General features: G+C 38.7%; 2 protein-coding genes across 7 annotated transcripts in view; one reads left to right on the forward strand and one right to left on the reverse strand.

Moving 5' to 3' along the window:
* Positions 1-346: 346 nt before the first annotated feature.
* Positions 347-9,633, reverse strand: styk1a (serine/threonine/tyrosine kinase 1a). 3 transcript variants are annotated; one of them, XM_067524160.1, is made up of 10 exons: positions 9,402-9,631; positions 7,191-7,246; positions 5,164-5,367; positions 4,845-5,081; positions 4,344-4,525; positions 3,687-3,767; positions 2,735-2,949; positions 2,208-2,248; positions 1,966-2,062; positions 347-955 (listed from the first exon to the last, which is right to left on the reverse strand). In XM_067524160.1, exons 2-10 carry the CDS (start codon positions 7,243-7,245, stop codon positions 760-762), a joined length of 1,308 nt encoding a protein of 435 aa, XP_067380261.1. In that variant the 5' UTR covers position 7,246; positions 9,402-9,631; the 3' UTR covers positions 347-759. The 3 variants fall into 3 exon arrangements, with proteins under 3 accessions (XP_067380261.1, XP_067380347.1, XP_067380439.1); XM_067524246.1 differs by lacking the exon at positions 9,402-9,631 and adding an exon at positions 8,902-9,062; XM_067524338.1 differs by lacking the exon at positions 1,966-2,062 and having other exon boundaries at positions 756-955; positions 9,402-9,633.
* Positions 9,634-11,632: 1,999 nt separating this feature from the next.
* The window catches only part of LOC137137169 (chloride channel protein 1-like), a 35,521-nt gene continuing 30,326 nt past the window's right edge, over positions 11,633-16,827 (forward strand). For 3 of the 4 annotated variants that reach the window (XM_067523141.1, XM_067523225.1, XM_067523315.1), the window contains exon 1: positions 11,636-11,796. In XM_067523141.1, coding sequence (XP_067379242.1) covers positions 11,689-11,796 — 108 coding nt within the window. In that variant the 5' untranslated portion in view covers positions 11,636-11,688. Of the gene's footprint in view, positions 11,797-16,827 lie in introns of all 4 variants that reach the window. The other variant, XR_010915695.1, reaches the window with a different exon arrangement.

The raw sequence follows: 16,827 nt of genomic DNA on the forward strand, positions 1-16,827 counted from the left end.
TAACATGCAATGACATGTACATGACAGACTTGCAGGGTCTCGCTGTACACCCTAAAATTTGCAAAATGGGGGAAAAGGAACTACAGTAAAAGAGAGTGAGGTAAAAGGAAACTTGAATCGAGTTATTGCCCTCGAGCACTTTTAGGAATGAGAGATACTTGCTGTTAACTACCGATATGCACCTACACACAATGGCCCCCTTCATAAAAATCAAATAAACGAAGCACATAAAACGAGTGATACACTGGCAGCAAAAACAGCGATAACATTAGACTAGTTAGGAAAATTGAGACTATTGTCAAAACTGAACATTAAACTTGGCATTAAAAAAAAAGGGCACAGAAAATAATACAAAAATAATAGATTAATTTATTGCATTGTTTCAACAATTTTTAGAAAATCGCTAGCTGCTTATATACACTTTAACAAACTGTATTTAATACATAATAAGTATACTATCCATCAGCTGTAATATCTCTCTGCATGAACATGCTGAATTCATATGCAGTAAACACAATCAACGAACAATCTTGAGGTGGGCATCTTCCCACAAATATAATCTTTGAACATTTAAAGTGAGTGTGCTTTCAATATTTTCTTTTCCAAGAGCACCAACAGTTCTATATACTAAGATGAATCTTATGATGAATTTGTTAAATAAAGCTTTTAATTCTTCATTTTTGCTCAGTCCTTCCAACTCCTTCATATATAGAAAACTTTAATGCCGATGCAGGGCTGAGTGATGGTACTCTCAGCCAATCAGAGCACAGCATAGTTGTATGCCTCTCCATAACCCGCCTCTCTCAGGTATCGCTCGATGTCTATTGGTTCGTGCACTCTGAGCGCTGTCCTTCCATTGGCTGATTTCTCTCCCGCCTGAAGTTTTGAAATGAGCTCGCCTACGGAGGGACGATGTTGTGGGTTCCAGTGACAGCAGGACTTGATGATGGTGTACCTGCAGAGACGGGTAGATCAGCGTGAAATTTAAACCCAGGGAAATGTGTTTTCTCTCTGTCGGTACCTCATTTAGGGAAATAGTTTTCAGGTTATGTTATAGTTATGTATTATCCTTCATTTGCATGGGTCAGTTGCAGCTGAAAAGCCAGCTGAGCTAGCATTAGCTTCGGACGCTAGCTTTAGCAAAAGTTAGCGTTAACCTTTTTACGAAAACGAACATGTCGGCAGTTCAGCGCCAGCTTGTGTCGCTCCTGTACTGTTTGAAAAGCCCACAGGGCCAAGTAATAGTTTAATTGTTATTTTGAATGACCCAAACATCTTATTTTTTTCGTAAGGCCACGGCAAAAAAAAAAGTATGTTTAACCTATTTAGTTTTACCGGCGGCGCCGCCATGTTTATTTTGACTCCGTGACAATACAGTTAAACCTTATTAACAAGTCTGATTGGCGTGTTTAATTTGGCACGTGTCATAACAGTAAAGCATTTTTATCCTGCACCCTGGGTTGTCAACCATCACCATTTTATTAACTTTTAGAAGAACAAAACAGCAAACACATTTAGACTTGCAAAATCTGACAAAGATAAACCTGCATTTCTTATTTGGGGGGAATTGATACTATTTCAAAGTAAACAAATGGGGGCAAGTGTATTGCTTTATTTAAATTCAGACAACCTGGTCTCTACTAGACTTACGAGAAAGGTGTGAAGACTGTATTAACAGTTGTTAATACCGATAAACCTATATTGTATCTGCGAAAATCTTGAAACTAAGGTGAACCAAATCGAAAAAAGGTGAGCGTATAGTAAACTCATAGAACTCCAGTTAATTAATGCATACACTACTCTAGACTTCTCAAGAATTACTTCATCAATAATATTTTTATGGTCATTGTTAATTTGCCAACTGTTAATAATCCTGAAACTTCTCAGTGCTCATGCATAATTAATAACATGCTAATATAAATTTGTGACCTATACAACATTTCTTGATTCCTGCTTTTGTCTTACAGTGAGTTGGAGCACTTGGCTGGCCGTTTGAGATGCTTTCCCCTTTGGAGATGCTGCAGAAGTTCAGTAGCCATGACCTGAGCAAATGGCGGATCACCTGTATACACGGTAATATTATATATATAAAACACTTTTCTTCGAAATATGCACCAACATTTTTCTGAAATGAGAGTCTGGTTGTATTCATTAAATAAACATCTTACTCTATCCCGGAGGTATTTAGAATTTAAAAAAATATTCACCTAATGTGACCATCTCATAGAGAAGGATACCAAAGGACCATCTGTGAGAGAGGAGTTAGAAAACAGCATTATGCCAATAGATGGAACAGTTTAGTCTAATATTAAATAAATGTCAGATTTAAATAAATCTATTAATTAAAGAGATTAGATAAATGTCAGACTAATGTATATAGAAATGTATTTTTACTGTTGGAATTAACATTACTCATTTCCAAACAACAATTTGCTAATAACATTTTTTCAACAGGAATGCAATGGCAGATTAAGCCACTTCAAGCAAGATTTACTGCTCAAGATCTTTAGAACATGCTTATTGCTGAATGTGTTTACATTCACTTTTTGATCACACAATAATCTGCATAATATCTTTAGAAACATTCACTGAATTTGATCAATTATTAAAAATTAGGATGAACTAGAATAAAAATCAAGCTGCACCAACCACCAACTTTGTTCACTGCCATTTTTCAGGTGACTTTACTGCCTTTTTTAAAGTATTATTCTTAAAGGAGGCCCGGGCCACTCACACATCACTGCTCTGACTGAGATTTCTTCTGGCTACCACTTCAGGTGCCTGCCACTTTCTCATCTCCATGTCCTCCACTTCCCCTGGTGAACCAGCTTGTCTTCTCCTGCGGTAGGCTGAGCCCAATCCCCACAGCTTTGCTGTCAGATCTTCACCAACCAGAATGCTGCGGGCTCCCACATTGCCGTGGATGCAGCTCTGACTGTGCAGGTACTCCTGAAGGATGTGTAGATAAAGACAGAATAGTAGTAAGAGTGCTGCTTGACTTTTAAGACCTGGCTGTGGATGAGTAGAATAATTTTGCTCTGCATAAATACAACACAATTCTTTTAGCAGTATAATGGGTCATAGTTTAATCATAAGAAGATGTATTGTATATGGTTTGGCCAGATGGAATAATAACATAACCTTCACTTTAATCTGAGAGAAGGTGCTGATGTTTTGATGATTAAAGCGCAACTTCAACAGTTTCCAACTTGCTTTCTATGGCTTTAGTTTAGGGTATAAATGTACATTATTGTTTTTAAAATTTTACTTAGATTACCCCATATTAAAATATTTCTCCACTTCTAGCTTCATCATTAGGAGTTCAGATGATGTCATCTGGGGGAGCTCTGGAAAAGCAAGTTGACTATGATTACAAACTCCATAGTGTGAGCAACAAGATGACTTAATCAAAATTGAAGGTTCCTTCAAGTGATGTCACCTGGAGGCATTTTTCAGCTCGAAGTAGCGAGATATTTTGATATAGGGAAGTCAAAGGAAAGTTAAACGGCATTTATGTACATGTACGAGCCACACTACAACCAAAAGAGGCAAATTCAAAATCAGTGAAGGCTTCCTTTAGTGAATAGATGGATTAAGAAACAAAGAGGAAGGCAAAGGGACTCGGTCCCAAATAATTCCTGAAAATGAAGTGCACAAGTGCCAATACAGGCAGCAGTTTAACCAACCAGGGCAGAGGCCACTTGTCCTGCCATAGTGAAGATCCTCTTTTCGGTCATTTCACACGTAGGCTCCAAACTGGAGTTGTCCTTCAGGAAGGGGGAGAGAAACAAAAACAACTTGTGAGTCAGATTGCATCAACTGTCTTTTATGTTGGATGACATAGGCCACACAGCCCTGTCCCCAGACCATGTGTGGTTGGCTTATTTCCCTGTTTGTCAGAAATGGGTAAGTATAATGTACTGGTTACTATGATGTAGATATTAGTGTTTCCGGTAATATGAAACATTGTCCTGCACTGCCCCCCAAAGGCAAAAGGCAGTTATTACTTCAACTACACACATTTCCTTTTTACTCTCAGCAGTCAAATATGTTGAACAGGAGGATGTAATGTTCTGGTTTTGGTTAGCATGAAATTCAAAATATGCAGATGTTTCTCTACATCACATCTAACCTACCTGGTGGGATTATGTTCTTTCATAATTGAATTATTCTACTTTGTATCTTCTTTGCTTGTTAGATGAGGCATAAGATGATTCATTTGCAAATGGAATTAACAGGTCTTAAGTATGGATTCTAAAATAAACAGTAAATAAAGTAAACATATCAAGAATTAAAATCTGAATAAACTTTTTTTTGTCTTGATTAGTAATAGATTACTGTACCTTTCTACATTTCCACAGGAATCCCAACAGGTCTCTGTGCTGGAGCTCTTCAACAATCATCATTAGGGGTGACTGCACTGAAACCACACCCAGGAGTGCGGGTAGGTAGGGGTGCGGCCCCAGTCCAGACACAAAAGCAGCAAAATCCAAAAAGTGCTGCTGCTCACTGGGGCTTGCTGTTTCTGAGGAACAGGGTAGAAAAACAGAATGATGTGTTTTTAGTGTTATTCATCCCGGAACATTTCACAAGAGCAATAGCATAGTCTGTTTTTGCTTCCTATGTTACTTTGTAATTATTTTATAAGACTTCAGTGTCAGCAATTACGTACAATTTTGAATGGGGAAGGTTACTGACAAACTTCCATTTGATGGCTTTGAGTGTGGAAGCTCTGTGAAAACTACACAACTCTAGAGTCTGTAAATCCGACGAACAAAGCATTTCTCTCCAGTAAGCAGTTGGACGTATCTTTTTGACATTTGAATGGACACATCTCAGTTTACCTCTCAGCACTCTCACGATGACACCTCTGTTGTTCATGCGTGCCCTGGACAGGCTGAATATCTCATTAGGTTTGCTGTGGAGGGGCAGTGGCAGTGCAATGACCTGGCTGAAGCCTCCGTGTTGCCTCTCTGTGGACATCTGCTGTACTGTGGCCTGAGGTGCTCTGACATTCTGCTGAACTTGTTGAACTGACATTGGCAGCTCTTCATGTTCCAGTGGATTTAGACCAGGGGGTGCTATTAAGAGAGCGGTCAAATTTAAAAAAACGACACAAAGTGAGGTGAAAACAGACGCGTGGAGTTGTATGTACTTTCTTACCGTCAATGCCCTGTAGGGTGTGTCGTTGGCTGTATCTCTGCGTGTGTTTGTGGGACGAGCTTTTGTAGCGCTTAGGGGCTGTCTTCCGTTTTTGCTTCCGCTCAGGGCAGTACCTCAAGAGACACAAAGCCACTAAGGTGAACAGGGTGCCCAGGAGGAGCAGCGCAGGGACAATAATTATCTCCAGCTCATGCTGCTTTATTACTGAGGGAGAAAGAGAAGTTCATGTATAAATGTGGGGTCTAAAAACGAATAGACTTAGCATCAGGTTGAACACGCACAAAGTGACAAGCTGGTCTGATTAGGATTAGGAAGGTTGTTGCCTACAGCATTTTCTTTTTTTTTTTAATTTTAGTTTGGATAATAGACGTATGCTCTTTCAGCCACCAAACCTGCTGGGAATTGTATGGATGCATTTGTGTCTCAGATATTTAAAGACAGATGGAGCAGGTTTGGTTTGCTAAAGGCACTTATAGGGTATGAGTATGTCGACTATTATAAAAGTTGCAACTCTGAAGTGTTGTCTTTTACGTGACATTATCCTCCATTCACACTTCATATATGTTCATATAACTACATGACGCTGTTATTTGACATAGCACGTCAGTTATTCAGTACAACTGTCAATAACCTCAGACGTGCGAGTGATGTCATAATCCTTTTTCATCCAAAATTAGTGCAGGCAATTATCCCTGTATTATGTGTTGTATTTATTTGAACAAATTATTTTTTAATCTAGTCTTTGTTTCCTCCTCCTTTTTTAACAGTATCATAATGAGGCTGCAGGTGGCCAGTATTCAATATAATGACTTCATCGTTAGTCATTGTTGTTGCACTGCTCACTACTCCCACTGTCTTACTTGACTGGTAATGATACAACTTTTGTCCTGCTATTGTTGCTGCATTGTCAACATAACACAGTTGAGCTGTAATTAGACAGTAAGACTGGCAGGGGCGTATTAGAATGAGTCATGCACTGACATCAAGTGAATAATAGATTCAGACAGCCATGCTTCTTTGATTACATGCATTTCCCTGCTGAGGTGTTTTATTTTTATTTTTTTCAAATCTTTTTATTTTATTTTTTGTTAGATGCATCTGAGAATTTTTTGCCAACCAAAGAAACTAGATTGTAAAACCACTGAACTGTGTAAATAATCGTGTTCTGCTTGTGGCACATTCTTTGGTGTGGCGACACACAATACCATTTCTTGTCTTTCTGATTATAGGCTTCACTTGAGCTTGAACTTTAAGCACTATACATGTCCATCATTTTACACCGTTGAGACTTGATTTCATATTTCCAATGTTTTCTTTTTGTATTTGATCAAAATGTTAGCTTGTAGCTAATATTAGCTACATAGATTTTCCAAAAACACAGTAGTGAATAGAATACAGAGAAATATAAAAATATTATGTTATGTTACAGAATATGTGACTTAAACTTAAACATTACTGGTATTGTTTTCTGATAGCGTTATCTAGATGTAATAACTAACTGAGCAATCACAAAGGATCTGTGAGTCAGTAGTTATTATTGTGAAATCACACATCACTCTGACCTCCAGTATTGCCTAAGACATTTGAGGTTGGAGGTTGCAACATTGCTGTACTCTAAAGCTGACAGTGTCACAATAAGCAAAACAAATGCTCTCAGATTTCGAGAGTTCATAAAAAAATCTCCGTCATAACCTTAATGGCTTTGAAACAGACAATTGTGATTGATCTCAGTTGGCACATTCGCATTTAGGCAGTTAACTGCAGATTTATGGCCTAAACGAATTATAATTCAGATGCGAATTGATTTTTTTGTGTTTTAGTGTGTGTCTATGCGGGAAAGGCTATAATAATTAAATATGACCAGGTTTGAATTTTGCAAAAAAAAACCAAAAAACCAGAAGATATTTGCAAAGCACAGGAGTGAGAAGATGAGAGAAGTCCAGGGAAAGGGGGGGGTGAGTGACATCAGAGGAGATGGGCTGAAGAAATGAGACGGACAACTAGAAGAGCGGCAGTTGTGTGCTTACTACACAGGGTGTCGGTGGGTGCACATAGATTATCAGCCGTGGAGTTGGATGTCATGCTGCAGAGGAAGAGAAAAACACAGATCAACATTACTGTCGGCAGCCACTCTAAATCCCAGAAGCTTAGAGAGTCATGTGGCTTCTGCTTTCTTAATAACTGCATCGTAGCTAGTTCAGATTTTAACTGGGTTTAATGACTTATCATTGATGGCCACCAAAGCACCCACCCAGGGAGACCCAGACCAATACTGATCAACTTTTAGAAAATAAGGCAAATGTTGACTTTGGCTCTTTCCTATTTGTAGACTTGGGTAGCAAATATAAACTGTGACCTTTTTATCTGGACAAATATAAGGAGGAGTGTTCAATGACTTGCTTTCTGCGTGCGAAGGTTCCTGCTATCATTTTACAAATAATACAGGAGCCAAGATCATTATTACCATTGCTCTGCAGTTACCTATAATCAGGTGTTATATTCCACATTCTGGAAATGTAATTCATTTCAGAGGTCTTACATACATAATAGTGTAAATATCATCAGTCGTCATCCCAGCAAAATTGACCCCTTTGTCTAAAGAGGAGCTGATTGAATTTGTTGTTCGATTTGAGGAATATTGCTTGTCTGTAAAATTATGTGACTGTGACTTCAGGAAGAGACTACTGTCCTCATCTTCATCAGCTCCATCGATAAATATATTTTCTTTTACCGCTAAATGGTAATTATTGACTTGCAATCCGGTAGTGTCACCATGGATTCGTTCAGTTGTGCGATACGCAGTTAGTTTCTGTTGTTGGTGATGTGCGGAGGCTTTGTGAGCTGACACAATAAAGTGTATATTTCAGCCGCACTATCCACGTGTAAGCATTTGTAAAAGGGTAATTTGATAAAGAAATGACAATGTCAAAGGACAGTAACTAACTATGAAGCAAACTTTAGTGATAGAACAAAACAGGGAAGTTATATACATAACAATGTAACTGATGGAGAACATAAGGATAAGAGGAACTTAAATTGGACTGAATAGGCAGCTTTCTGTGGCAATATCTTCTGAGCCATATTTCTAATGTGTATATGAACACATGTTTTCACAACTAGTAGATCACACATTCGAATCAGGACTTTCAAACGATAGATACCCATGATACTGAGGGACAACTTGCAGACCGCCACAGAAACCACTTTGTATAGGCACGTATACTGTTGTACTTCTGTCCATTGCATTTGTTTAACAAATGTTGACGAGTGATACTTCTGCCAGCCTGCTAAAATCAAAATACTGCTTTTGAGGATCATCTGCTAACAATTGTATTAGGCTAAAATAACTCATGCTACAGGATAAACCCGTTTTCTGAGTACTTAAATTGCGGATATTAAGAAAAAGACATTGGGAAACCTTAAAAATCAACCAGTGCCGTGCACGTAAATAATAACGTGGACAAATATCAAGGTGTTCTGTAACATTAAGTAAGAAGCTAAAAAGTCGGTTAAGAACATAGAAACCTAAAAAACATATTTTTTAGGTTTCTTTACAAACTCATTTATAGATTATTTATGTTGTACTTCACTTCACTTTACTTCACTTTGAACCATTTGAGAAAAATAGGATGTTAATTTTGACACTTTTTTTTTGTTATCACACAAACATTGAAATACTTTAAAAGCTTTTTGGTGTTGAGACTGTCCCAATATTTTAGAACTTGTTCTCATGCCTACCTTGTCTGTTTTGGTCACCTGAACTGTTTCGCCAAATGCAGTTAAATGCATGCAGATGGTTGAGGAAGTGAAGACCTTTCACACATGTAGAGTACAGGTACAAAGTGTGTATGTGACTTCAGGGTTCATGCTGTAAAATGCAGTTTCATCCTCTTAGTTTGTCACATACACATAACTCTGTCCTCTGACCTTTAAATGGAATGGATGCCAATGAACCGGTTTGTCTACATTGTTTTCTCACATTCACAGATACCAGTAACTCTCCTGCATTAACACACACCTTCATGCACAACAAAAGACAGGTGTCATAGCACATTTGCCCACTATAAGAAAGCACCACAAGTATGCTATTAATCCCCCCAGTGTAAATAAACACGCTGCAATGCAAAACTTCAGGTTTCCTCCAACATTTTAGTTGGAACATAAAAATCACAGCCCGTATTTGCGATTTGGAAGCTGTTAGTGAGACATTCGAAATATTTAATTGTCCTCCAACTTACCTGGCTGACTGTCTGCGACTGCTCAGCTGTTAAACGTTGTGTGTTTCTTTATCCAAAACATACAGATCGTTGTCTCTGTGAGACATTATTGAAAGAGTCCTTCATGTCTACATTCTCAGCTTTAAGGTTTTTCTCTAGTATATTAGCAATGTCCACAGGCGGGAGGTTCTTTGTTAGATGCGGATGGTGTTTTGTTTGTACTAAGCTGGTGACAGCCAAGTACAGTGTGTTTTCTTTCCTCGTGCCTCTCGCACTCTCTCACGTTGGCCACACCCACACCTCTAACACTTTTTCTTTTCTTTGTCACCCTTATCGGCTGCACACAGCTTGCAGTCAAATAGTTTTTACTGACAAACATGATGTATCCTTCTGTCACTGATGATGTCTGTGGGCTATCATTTACCGAGGGCACTATCAAAACCTAAGAACTATTTATTTTTAGTAGTAGTACACAGCTGAGCTTAATCATTTCAACAGCTTTTTTTCTTGCTTATTAGTTCAACTTACAAAATGATTTTTGTAATTACAGCAGATTCTAAATACACCCATCAGGTCAGCACACAAGGGTCAGAGTGGAAACCCTGACCCTTGTGCTTCAACACAGCCAGCTGTGAAGCACTGTGCGTTCTGAGACCTTCCACTGCAGACCTGTGTTTGCCACAACATAAACCACCAGCCAGTGATCATGTTTTGCTATTTAGTAACAAAATGTAATCAATTACTCGGGTATTTGGATTACAAAGACTTTCTGGGGGACTGAAATGTGGCTAGCACTGTGATTACAAAGACATAGGTTCATATTGTATCAAAACGAAAGCACTTATTGATTACAGTATTAGACAGAGACAAAATTTTCATCATATTGTCATCACCACATTGTATTTTGGACATAAAAAGGTGGGATAAAATGTAGACTGTCAAATTAAGGGTCTGCTCAAACCATTGGTTGAACTGTGTAGAAACTACTGCCACCTCTTATCATGGACCCCCAGTTCTGTTGGCTCATAAATACTTGGACTGTTGACCGTCTTTTCGTCTTGAGTGTATTTATAAGTAAATGTGTTTAGTGTTGTTGGACTCAAACACTAAAAACAAGGAACATAAAACGGCTGGATTTTACTTTGTCTAAATATATACAAGTCTGACTTTATCAGGATTTAGAGGGTTATTGTGTGATTATGCTTCAGATATAAAAAAAAAAAAACTAGATGTATTGAAACTGTTTTTTTTTTTTTTTTTGTGCATATCACTTTTCTTCCAGCTGTAGGGTGTGACTTGTGTTACTTGTGTGGCAGCACCAGTGTTCATTAGTTGCTGAGTTTGCTGGGAATTGTTGGCCACCTCTAAGCTCCTTACTTACTTTGTCTACTGACACACCCCACAGACACTGTGCATTGCACTGTGGTGAAGTTTCACCATAGTCACCATTTTCATCCTTATCTTTCTATCACTAAAGTCTTTTTGTAAGTAAAGTAGATGCCTGCAGTCAATTCTTGCAGCTTTTGTGAGAAGTGCAGAAACCTAAGTTTTGCAGCAACCAGTGAAACTGGTTTCAAGCTGTAGCTAAATCACAGTTGGCTCTCTGAGTGTACTGTTGTTAACGCTCGTGTTTGGCCTAACAGAATAAATGCATGTCAAATCTAAATGGAATAATTTTGTGTTTTTGTTTGGTTCACTGCTACAGTTGGTCTTTTTTGAGATAAACTGCTTGTTTGCATTTTTTTTGCTGTGGTTGTTATTGTTATTGTTATTGTGGTTGAATATCTTTGTGCTTTTTAGAAGTTTGGTTTTTTTTTTGGCCATGTTACTTGTTTTTTTTGTTTTTTTTTGGTATTGTTTTAGAGATGTGTCCCTGTCTGTTGCATCTGTCACTACACTCTACTGGGCAGTTTTGCGAAAAACAAGGAGTCCTAATCACTCGAGTCATGGAAAACACTCTGTACTAACAGTTATGAAGCCCTCGCATGTCCTCAAATCCCATGCAAATGTTCACTGATCAGCCAGTAGGAGTTGCTAGCGCAGCAACAAAGAAATGACATCTGAAAGGTCCCCCACACGTGCACACTGCAGTTGTGTTTGATGGACCTGTTGCATGGCCAAGAAGTGGTGCTACTAGTGACCCAGGTCTTTGTATTGGTTGGAAGCTGTTTCACTACCAGGGGGTTTCCTGTCTCTTTAAATGTTGAGCAATATGTATTTAGTACAGTACCATGTCAGAGTGTGTGTGTGTGTCTGTGTGTGTGTGTGTACGTCCTGTCCTGGCCGGGCTTTCAGCTCAGTCCTGGTAATGCTGAGACAGACGGTGAGCGGGTGGGTTTATTTTTGGGTTAGTGACAGTGTGTCAATGGCCGCAGATGCGTCGGAAAGGAAGGCTCTGAGATACAAGCAAACTCTGGTCAGTGTCCCTCTGTGTTGCTCTTGGTCTTTCTCTCTCAGTTGCTTGCTTGTGCTTTCTCTGTCCACCTATCCGCCTCTTTGTCGGTCTTTCTGTGATGTTAATGTCTCCTTTGTCATGATGCAGTTCCAATCTTTGATGTACTTGTGGTGTTCTCGGATTACACACCTGCAGTGCAGACTATGAGCATTGTTGCTGCATCCAACCTAATGTGTATAGTGTATGTGTTTGTAGACGGAGTGTTAGGTGATGCATAACTACAGCGTCACACACATGGCTACACAACAGGTGCTTAGACATTGTGCACCTTCTTCACCCCTAATCTTGGCATGCACATATTCATGTGCACTCAATCTCACACACACAAACACACACTTTTTCATGCTGCTTCTTCCTTTCTCTGCCAGCCAACTGTTTACCATTTCTGTGCTTGTTTGTCTTGCATACAATGTGAGTTCTGTGATATGGTCTGTGTGACACAGTATGTTTATGTATAAAAATGTGTGCACACTCTGTCTTTTTCCAACACATCCTTTCATTTTTTTTTCATTTTTTCTCTCTGTTTTTGTGTTATCTTAGTTCGTGTGTATACATGCATTTGTGTCTTCATTTATGTGTGTGTTGGGCACTTCTACATATGTCTATTGAAAAAGGGGATTATGATCATCTGATCATGCATTTCTTGTTTTACTAATCTTCATATAGTTCCTTTTTTTTTTTTTTTTTTTAATTTATTTTAATTAAATTGATTTGGGACAAGGCAGAGCAAATGGTGTCTCAGAGGACTTCCATCATGGCTTTGTGATGTTCTGAAGAAAAGAGTTGATCAGGAAATGCATAAATTTTTTTGTTTTTGTTTTTCATATTCTGAATTTAGAAGTATGAGGGCCGGCTGTAGCTGGTAAGGCAGTCATCCACGGACCACAGGGTCAGTGGTTCGATCCCTGGTCCCGGCTATTTGTCGAAGTGTCTCTGGGCAAGACACTGAACCCCTAACAGCCCATTCCCATCCCCAGCAGTGCCGGTAGAAATTGATGGGACTTTTCCAATATATATTATATGTTGATATATAGTCTGTTTTTCCCTGGATTAGTTTAAGTATCTCAGAATATTATTATATATAAAAAAATTAAATTTGGAGATTAGCAAATTTTATAAATTAAGAAAGTCAGAAGTGAGGTTTAAACCCTAGATCAATCAACTTGTGAATCCGCAATCATTCTGGAATAAAGGTGTATTTACCTCCACAATCCTACAAGTTGGACGACAAATTGATGTAGCTGCATAGTCTGTACTGTTGATTGGCTGGTATGTTGCGGCTCGTGATCATGGTGACCTATAGAATTCAATGACTGCTAAAACCCTATGCCTGTGGGTGGTCCAGGTAATGCAGAGCCATCTAAAGGGTGTGTGTGAGTGTGTGTGCATATGCCGACTTTTGAATGCTATGCAGTCTGTGTTAACCCTTGTGTTTATGCTGGCACCCATGAAAGCAAGGGTATAAATAGTGTTATGTCACTTCTTTGTACAAGTACTGAATGTTTCTGTCCTAAATATATAGTTAATTGTCCCTTGGAGATACTGCAGTAGGCCTGTAAATCGTCCTAAATTCTAAATGTTAAAAAACACAGTTACACAGCATTATCAATAATTAAGCTCCTCCTGCATCTACTAGAATGAAAGGACGATGTGTTAGGAGTCATGTTGAGAATGTATGGAGCTAATTCAGTGAGCTGTCAAATGGCCGTTGATTCCCAGCATTAAGCACCATGTCTCTATCACTAAATCATAATAAATAACTCCAAAAGCTATTCAGCTGAACTATTATCCAAATCTTCGGATAAACTGGTGGTGATTTTCCTGTTTGGTGCTTTTAAACCAATAGAAAAAAGAGTGCATCAAGATGTTGTGATTACAAGAGTGCAACTTAAGCCTTGTACCCTTCAAAACTATGTATACAACATGATAGAATTATTGCATTTACTGTGCCATAATTATGCCATGGGTTACTAAGCCGTTTAGAAGTTGGAAGAATATGAGCCCTGATTATCAGAAGAGGCAAGGTAAAAGATAAGGTTAAATAGATGCAAAGAGGTAGAAGTCAAAACATCAGCTCAGTATTACAGATATTGTGTGGCAACACTTTCTGTCCTTACACATGCAAATCTGATAAGGAAAGAGCTTATGCTGAATAACGTCTCGGAACATTAATGGTGTGGCCTCTTATACCTAAATCTTTGTGGGGATGTAAGTTTGACTGAGAGGACATTGCTGCTTTTGTTATTTTGGTTTTGGTTTGGCTATGTGCCTACACTCTGGCCTGGTTGGGGTTGTGGGAGTAACTGTTGATCATTATGATTTTATATACACTAAAAATTTACTGATGTGGGTGTCTGGCAGCTGTGTCTGTCTGTCTCGTGTTTAAATCTTTCATTAATTGACAATGCGTGTAATTTATAAAAATATATGCAGTAAAAGAGTATTTCCAAGGTTTATTTTAATTTTTTTTGTAAAGTTAAGTGAAAAACATGGTACCGTACCTTTGAAGAAGACCAGTGGAGCTGCTCAATAGCCACAGTTCACACTGGGGTTGTACTGGGCAGCCTCCAGGTGAGTGCAGCTATAAACTTGTGCAACTATAATTGTGATCAGGGCATTCCTGCAAAAGAGGGCAAAATAACATTATATCAACATTGGTATAAAGGTACATTAACAACAAAACAAAACAGTCCCCTTTGGGTTTATCAAAAGGATTTCTGAAGTTAATTAGCACCTGCACAATCTGACTTCAGTTCAGTGTTTTCCCTTAATTATCTTGACTTTGTTGTGTTTTGCATTGTTTTAGCAAAACCTCTCTTCCAATCAGCCTATTTGCACACTTCATATTTCTTTAAGAAATTATTAATAATGTGGCTCCGGGCTGTTACACAGCTACGAGTGAGTTCTAACCATAGTTCTGACACTTGTTTAGCTAACGTTAGCAGCTTCTCCTTTTAGCTGGTGCTAATCTTTTTTGTTTCCGATTGAAATGTCAAACAGCAGGTCAGATCGGCTGTCACTAACTAATGTTAATTCAGTGGCAGGACTTAAACTGATGACAGGCCAAACTGGAAGTGTGTGTGTGTGTGTGTGTGTGTGTGTGTGTGTGTGTGTGTGTGTGTGTGTGTGTGTGTGTGTGTGTGTGTGTGTGTGTGTGTGTGTGTGTGTGTGTGTGTGTGTGTGTGTGTGTGTGTGTGTGTGTGTGTGTGTGTGTGTGTGTGTGTGTGTGTGTGTGTGTGTGTGTGTGTGTGTGTGTGTGTGTGTGTGTGTGTGTGTGTGTGTGTGTGTGTGTGTGTGTGTGTGTGTGTGTGTGTGTGTGTGTGTGTGTGTGTGTGTGTGTGTGTTCTTTGCAAGTCAGTGGAGAAACAGGCTTTAGCAATCCACTGCTGTGAACAAAGACTCTACTGGTGCGATGTATCACTCTGCTGAACATTTAGGGCATCTAAACTCACATTAGCTGCCAGTTAAAAAAGCTGTTTATACTGAGTATCTTTGGTAAAACATTAAATAGACTCAAAATAAAATAAATATAAATGACTCTAATGCTTGAATTTCTTCTTTAGGGACACCAATGCTCCTAAAAATAAATGTAAGCATATACACTGGAAATTATTACTAGGGCATGTAGTTAATTGCAGATCTGGCCTCTTAATTTTGCTCTCAAAGTGCATTTGATTGATGCATTTAACTGACGTCCCCTAGAGTAATCAAGGTCCATCCATCACAGTTTTTTATTTATGTTTTGTTTTTAGTTTGGTTTGTAATAAGAGAATGTATTTAATGCAGTTTTATTTTGATTGGCCATTGCTCTTTACCTTTGCAGAAACACTCTGTTCGAGATTGCTTTATTAGTTCATACTTTATGTCCATAACTCCTTGATGGGCTAGAAGACAGCTGTGAGGACGCTGAGAGGGAGTAAAAGAGTTGCACAGGAGAGAATGAGGAATATGATGAGGCATTGAAAGATACACTGATGGTGAGAGGAAGAGAGAGAGAGAGAGGGTAATGGGAAGTCAATGAGGAATATTGGATCACACCAGCACTAAATTTAGCCCAGAGTAGTGTTTCACCGGCATAGAGAGGGAGCGAAAGAAGGGAGACGAGGAGGCAATGAAAGAAGGGTGTAAAGGAATACGTGTGATTAGTAAAGAGCAGACTTTGCACTGGTCAAGAGTGCAAACAGATAGGAAAGGTGGAGAGAGGTAAAGGAGAAGGAACAAACCAACATCCCTTAGGTGTGTGAATCCTTAATGTACATTTGGTTGCTTGGCTGATGTCTAGTTATCTTGTTTAAAGAAAAACAAAAACTGAGGTTTTTCTGATTCTGAACTCTTTGTCTTTACATGATGAGTAATCTCTTGTTTATATTTGTAGTATTTCAATATTCTCTTTGTGAAAGAGCACATGTAAACACTGTATATAGATAGAGCCATATTCAACCATTTCAGTCGATTTTTGTGGCAACATGTGATAAGACATAACTATTTGTTTGTAGTGTACTTAAAAGTTCTTTTAGGGGAAAAACGTTGGGGAGAACTCATTTGCATTTGCCCCTAAGTGTAATGTTTCTTAGATGAGCTGAACAATTGTGATGTGTGCTACGACATTAAACACGTGTGCACCATGCACAGTCAAACCATCTGCTGCTTGTATTGTTTCAGCCTGTTGTATAGGCATTCAGTTATAGCACATTGTGTATAATACAGCTCGAGTTTCACTATGCATCGAGTGTCATTTCTGCTTGCACCTCATGCTCGATATTTTGTGTGCGCGTGTCTAAATTCATTCCACAATGTGGATGTCCATGAACCTTCTAAAATAGAAGCTGTTGAAAAGTTACTTTATTTATGTCCGAGGTGTCAGCAGCAGATACAACTGACACAGTGATCACTGGAGTTCTATTGTGTGCTGTTGATGTACAAGGGTCATCAATATGAGTCCTACTGAAACTTTGCACAGTATGTCAATTATGTAGATTTGGCAAGTATTCT

This window comes from Channa argus, chromosome 1, assembly GCF_033026475.1.
Source record: "Channa argus isolate prfri chromosome 1, Channa argus male v1.0, whole genome shotgun sequence".
NCBI classification, from domain to species: Eukaryota; Metazoa; Chordata; class Actinopteri; order Anabantiformes; family Channidae; genus Channa; species Channa argus.

What these genes read in the sequence shown, in the direction of transcription:
- styk1a (XM_067524160.1), bottom strand. Translation starts at nt 7,245, where the DNA reads ATGACATCCAACTCCACGGCTGATAATCTATGTGCACCCACCGACACC. An exon ending in GACAAGTGGCCTCTGCCCTG is followed by an intron (nt 2,950 to 3,686) that starts GTTGGTTAAACT and finishes CACATCCTTCAG; the next exon opens with GAGTACCTGCACAGTCAGAG. An exon ending in CTCAGTCAGAGCAGTGATGT is followed by an intron (nt 2,249 to 2,734) that starts GTGAGTGGCCCG and finishes CCTCTCTCACAG; the next exon opens with ATGGTCCTTTGGTATCCTTC.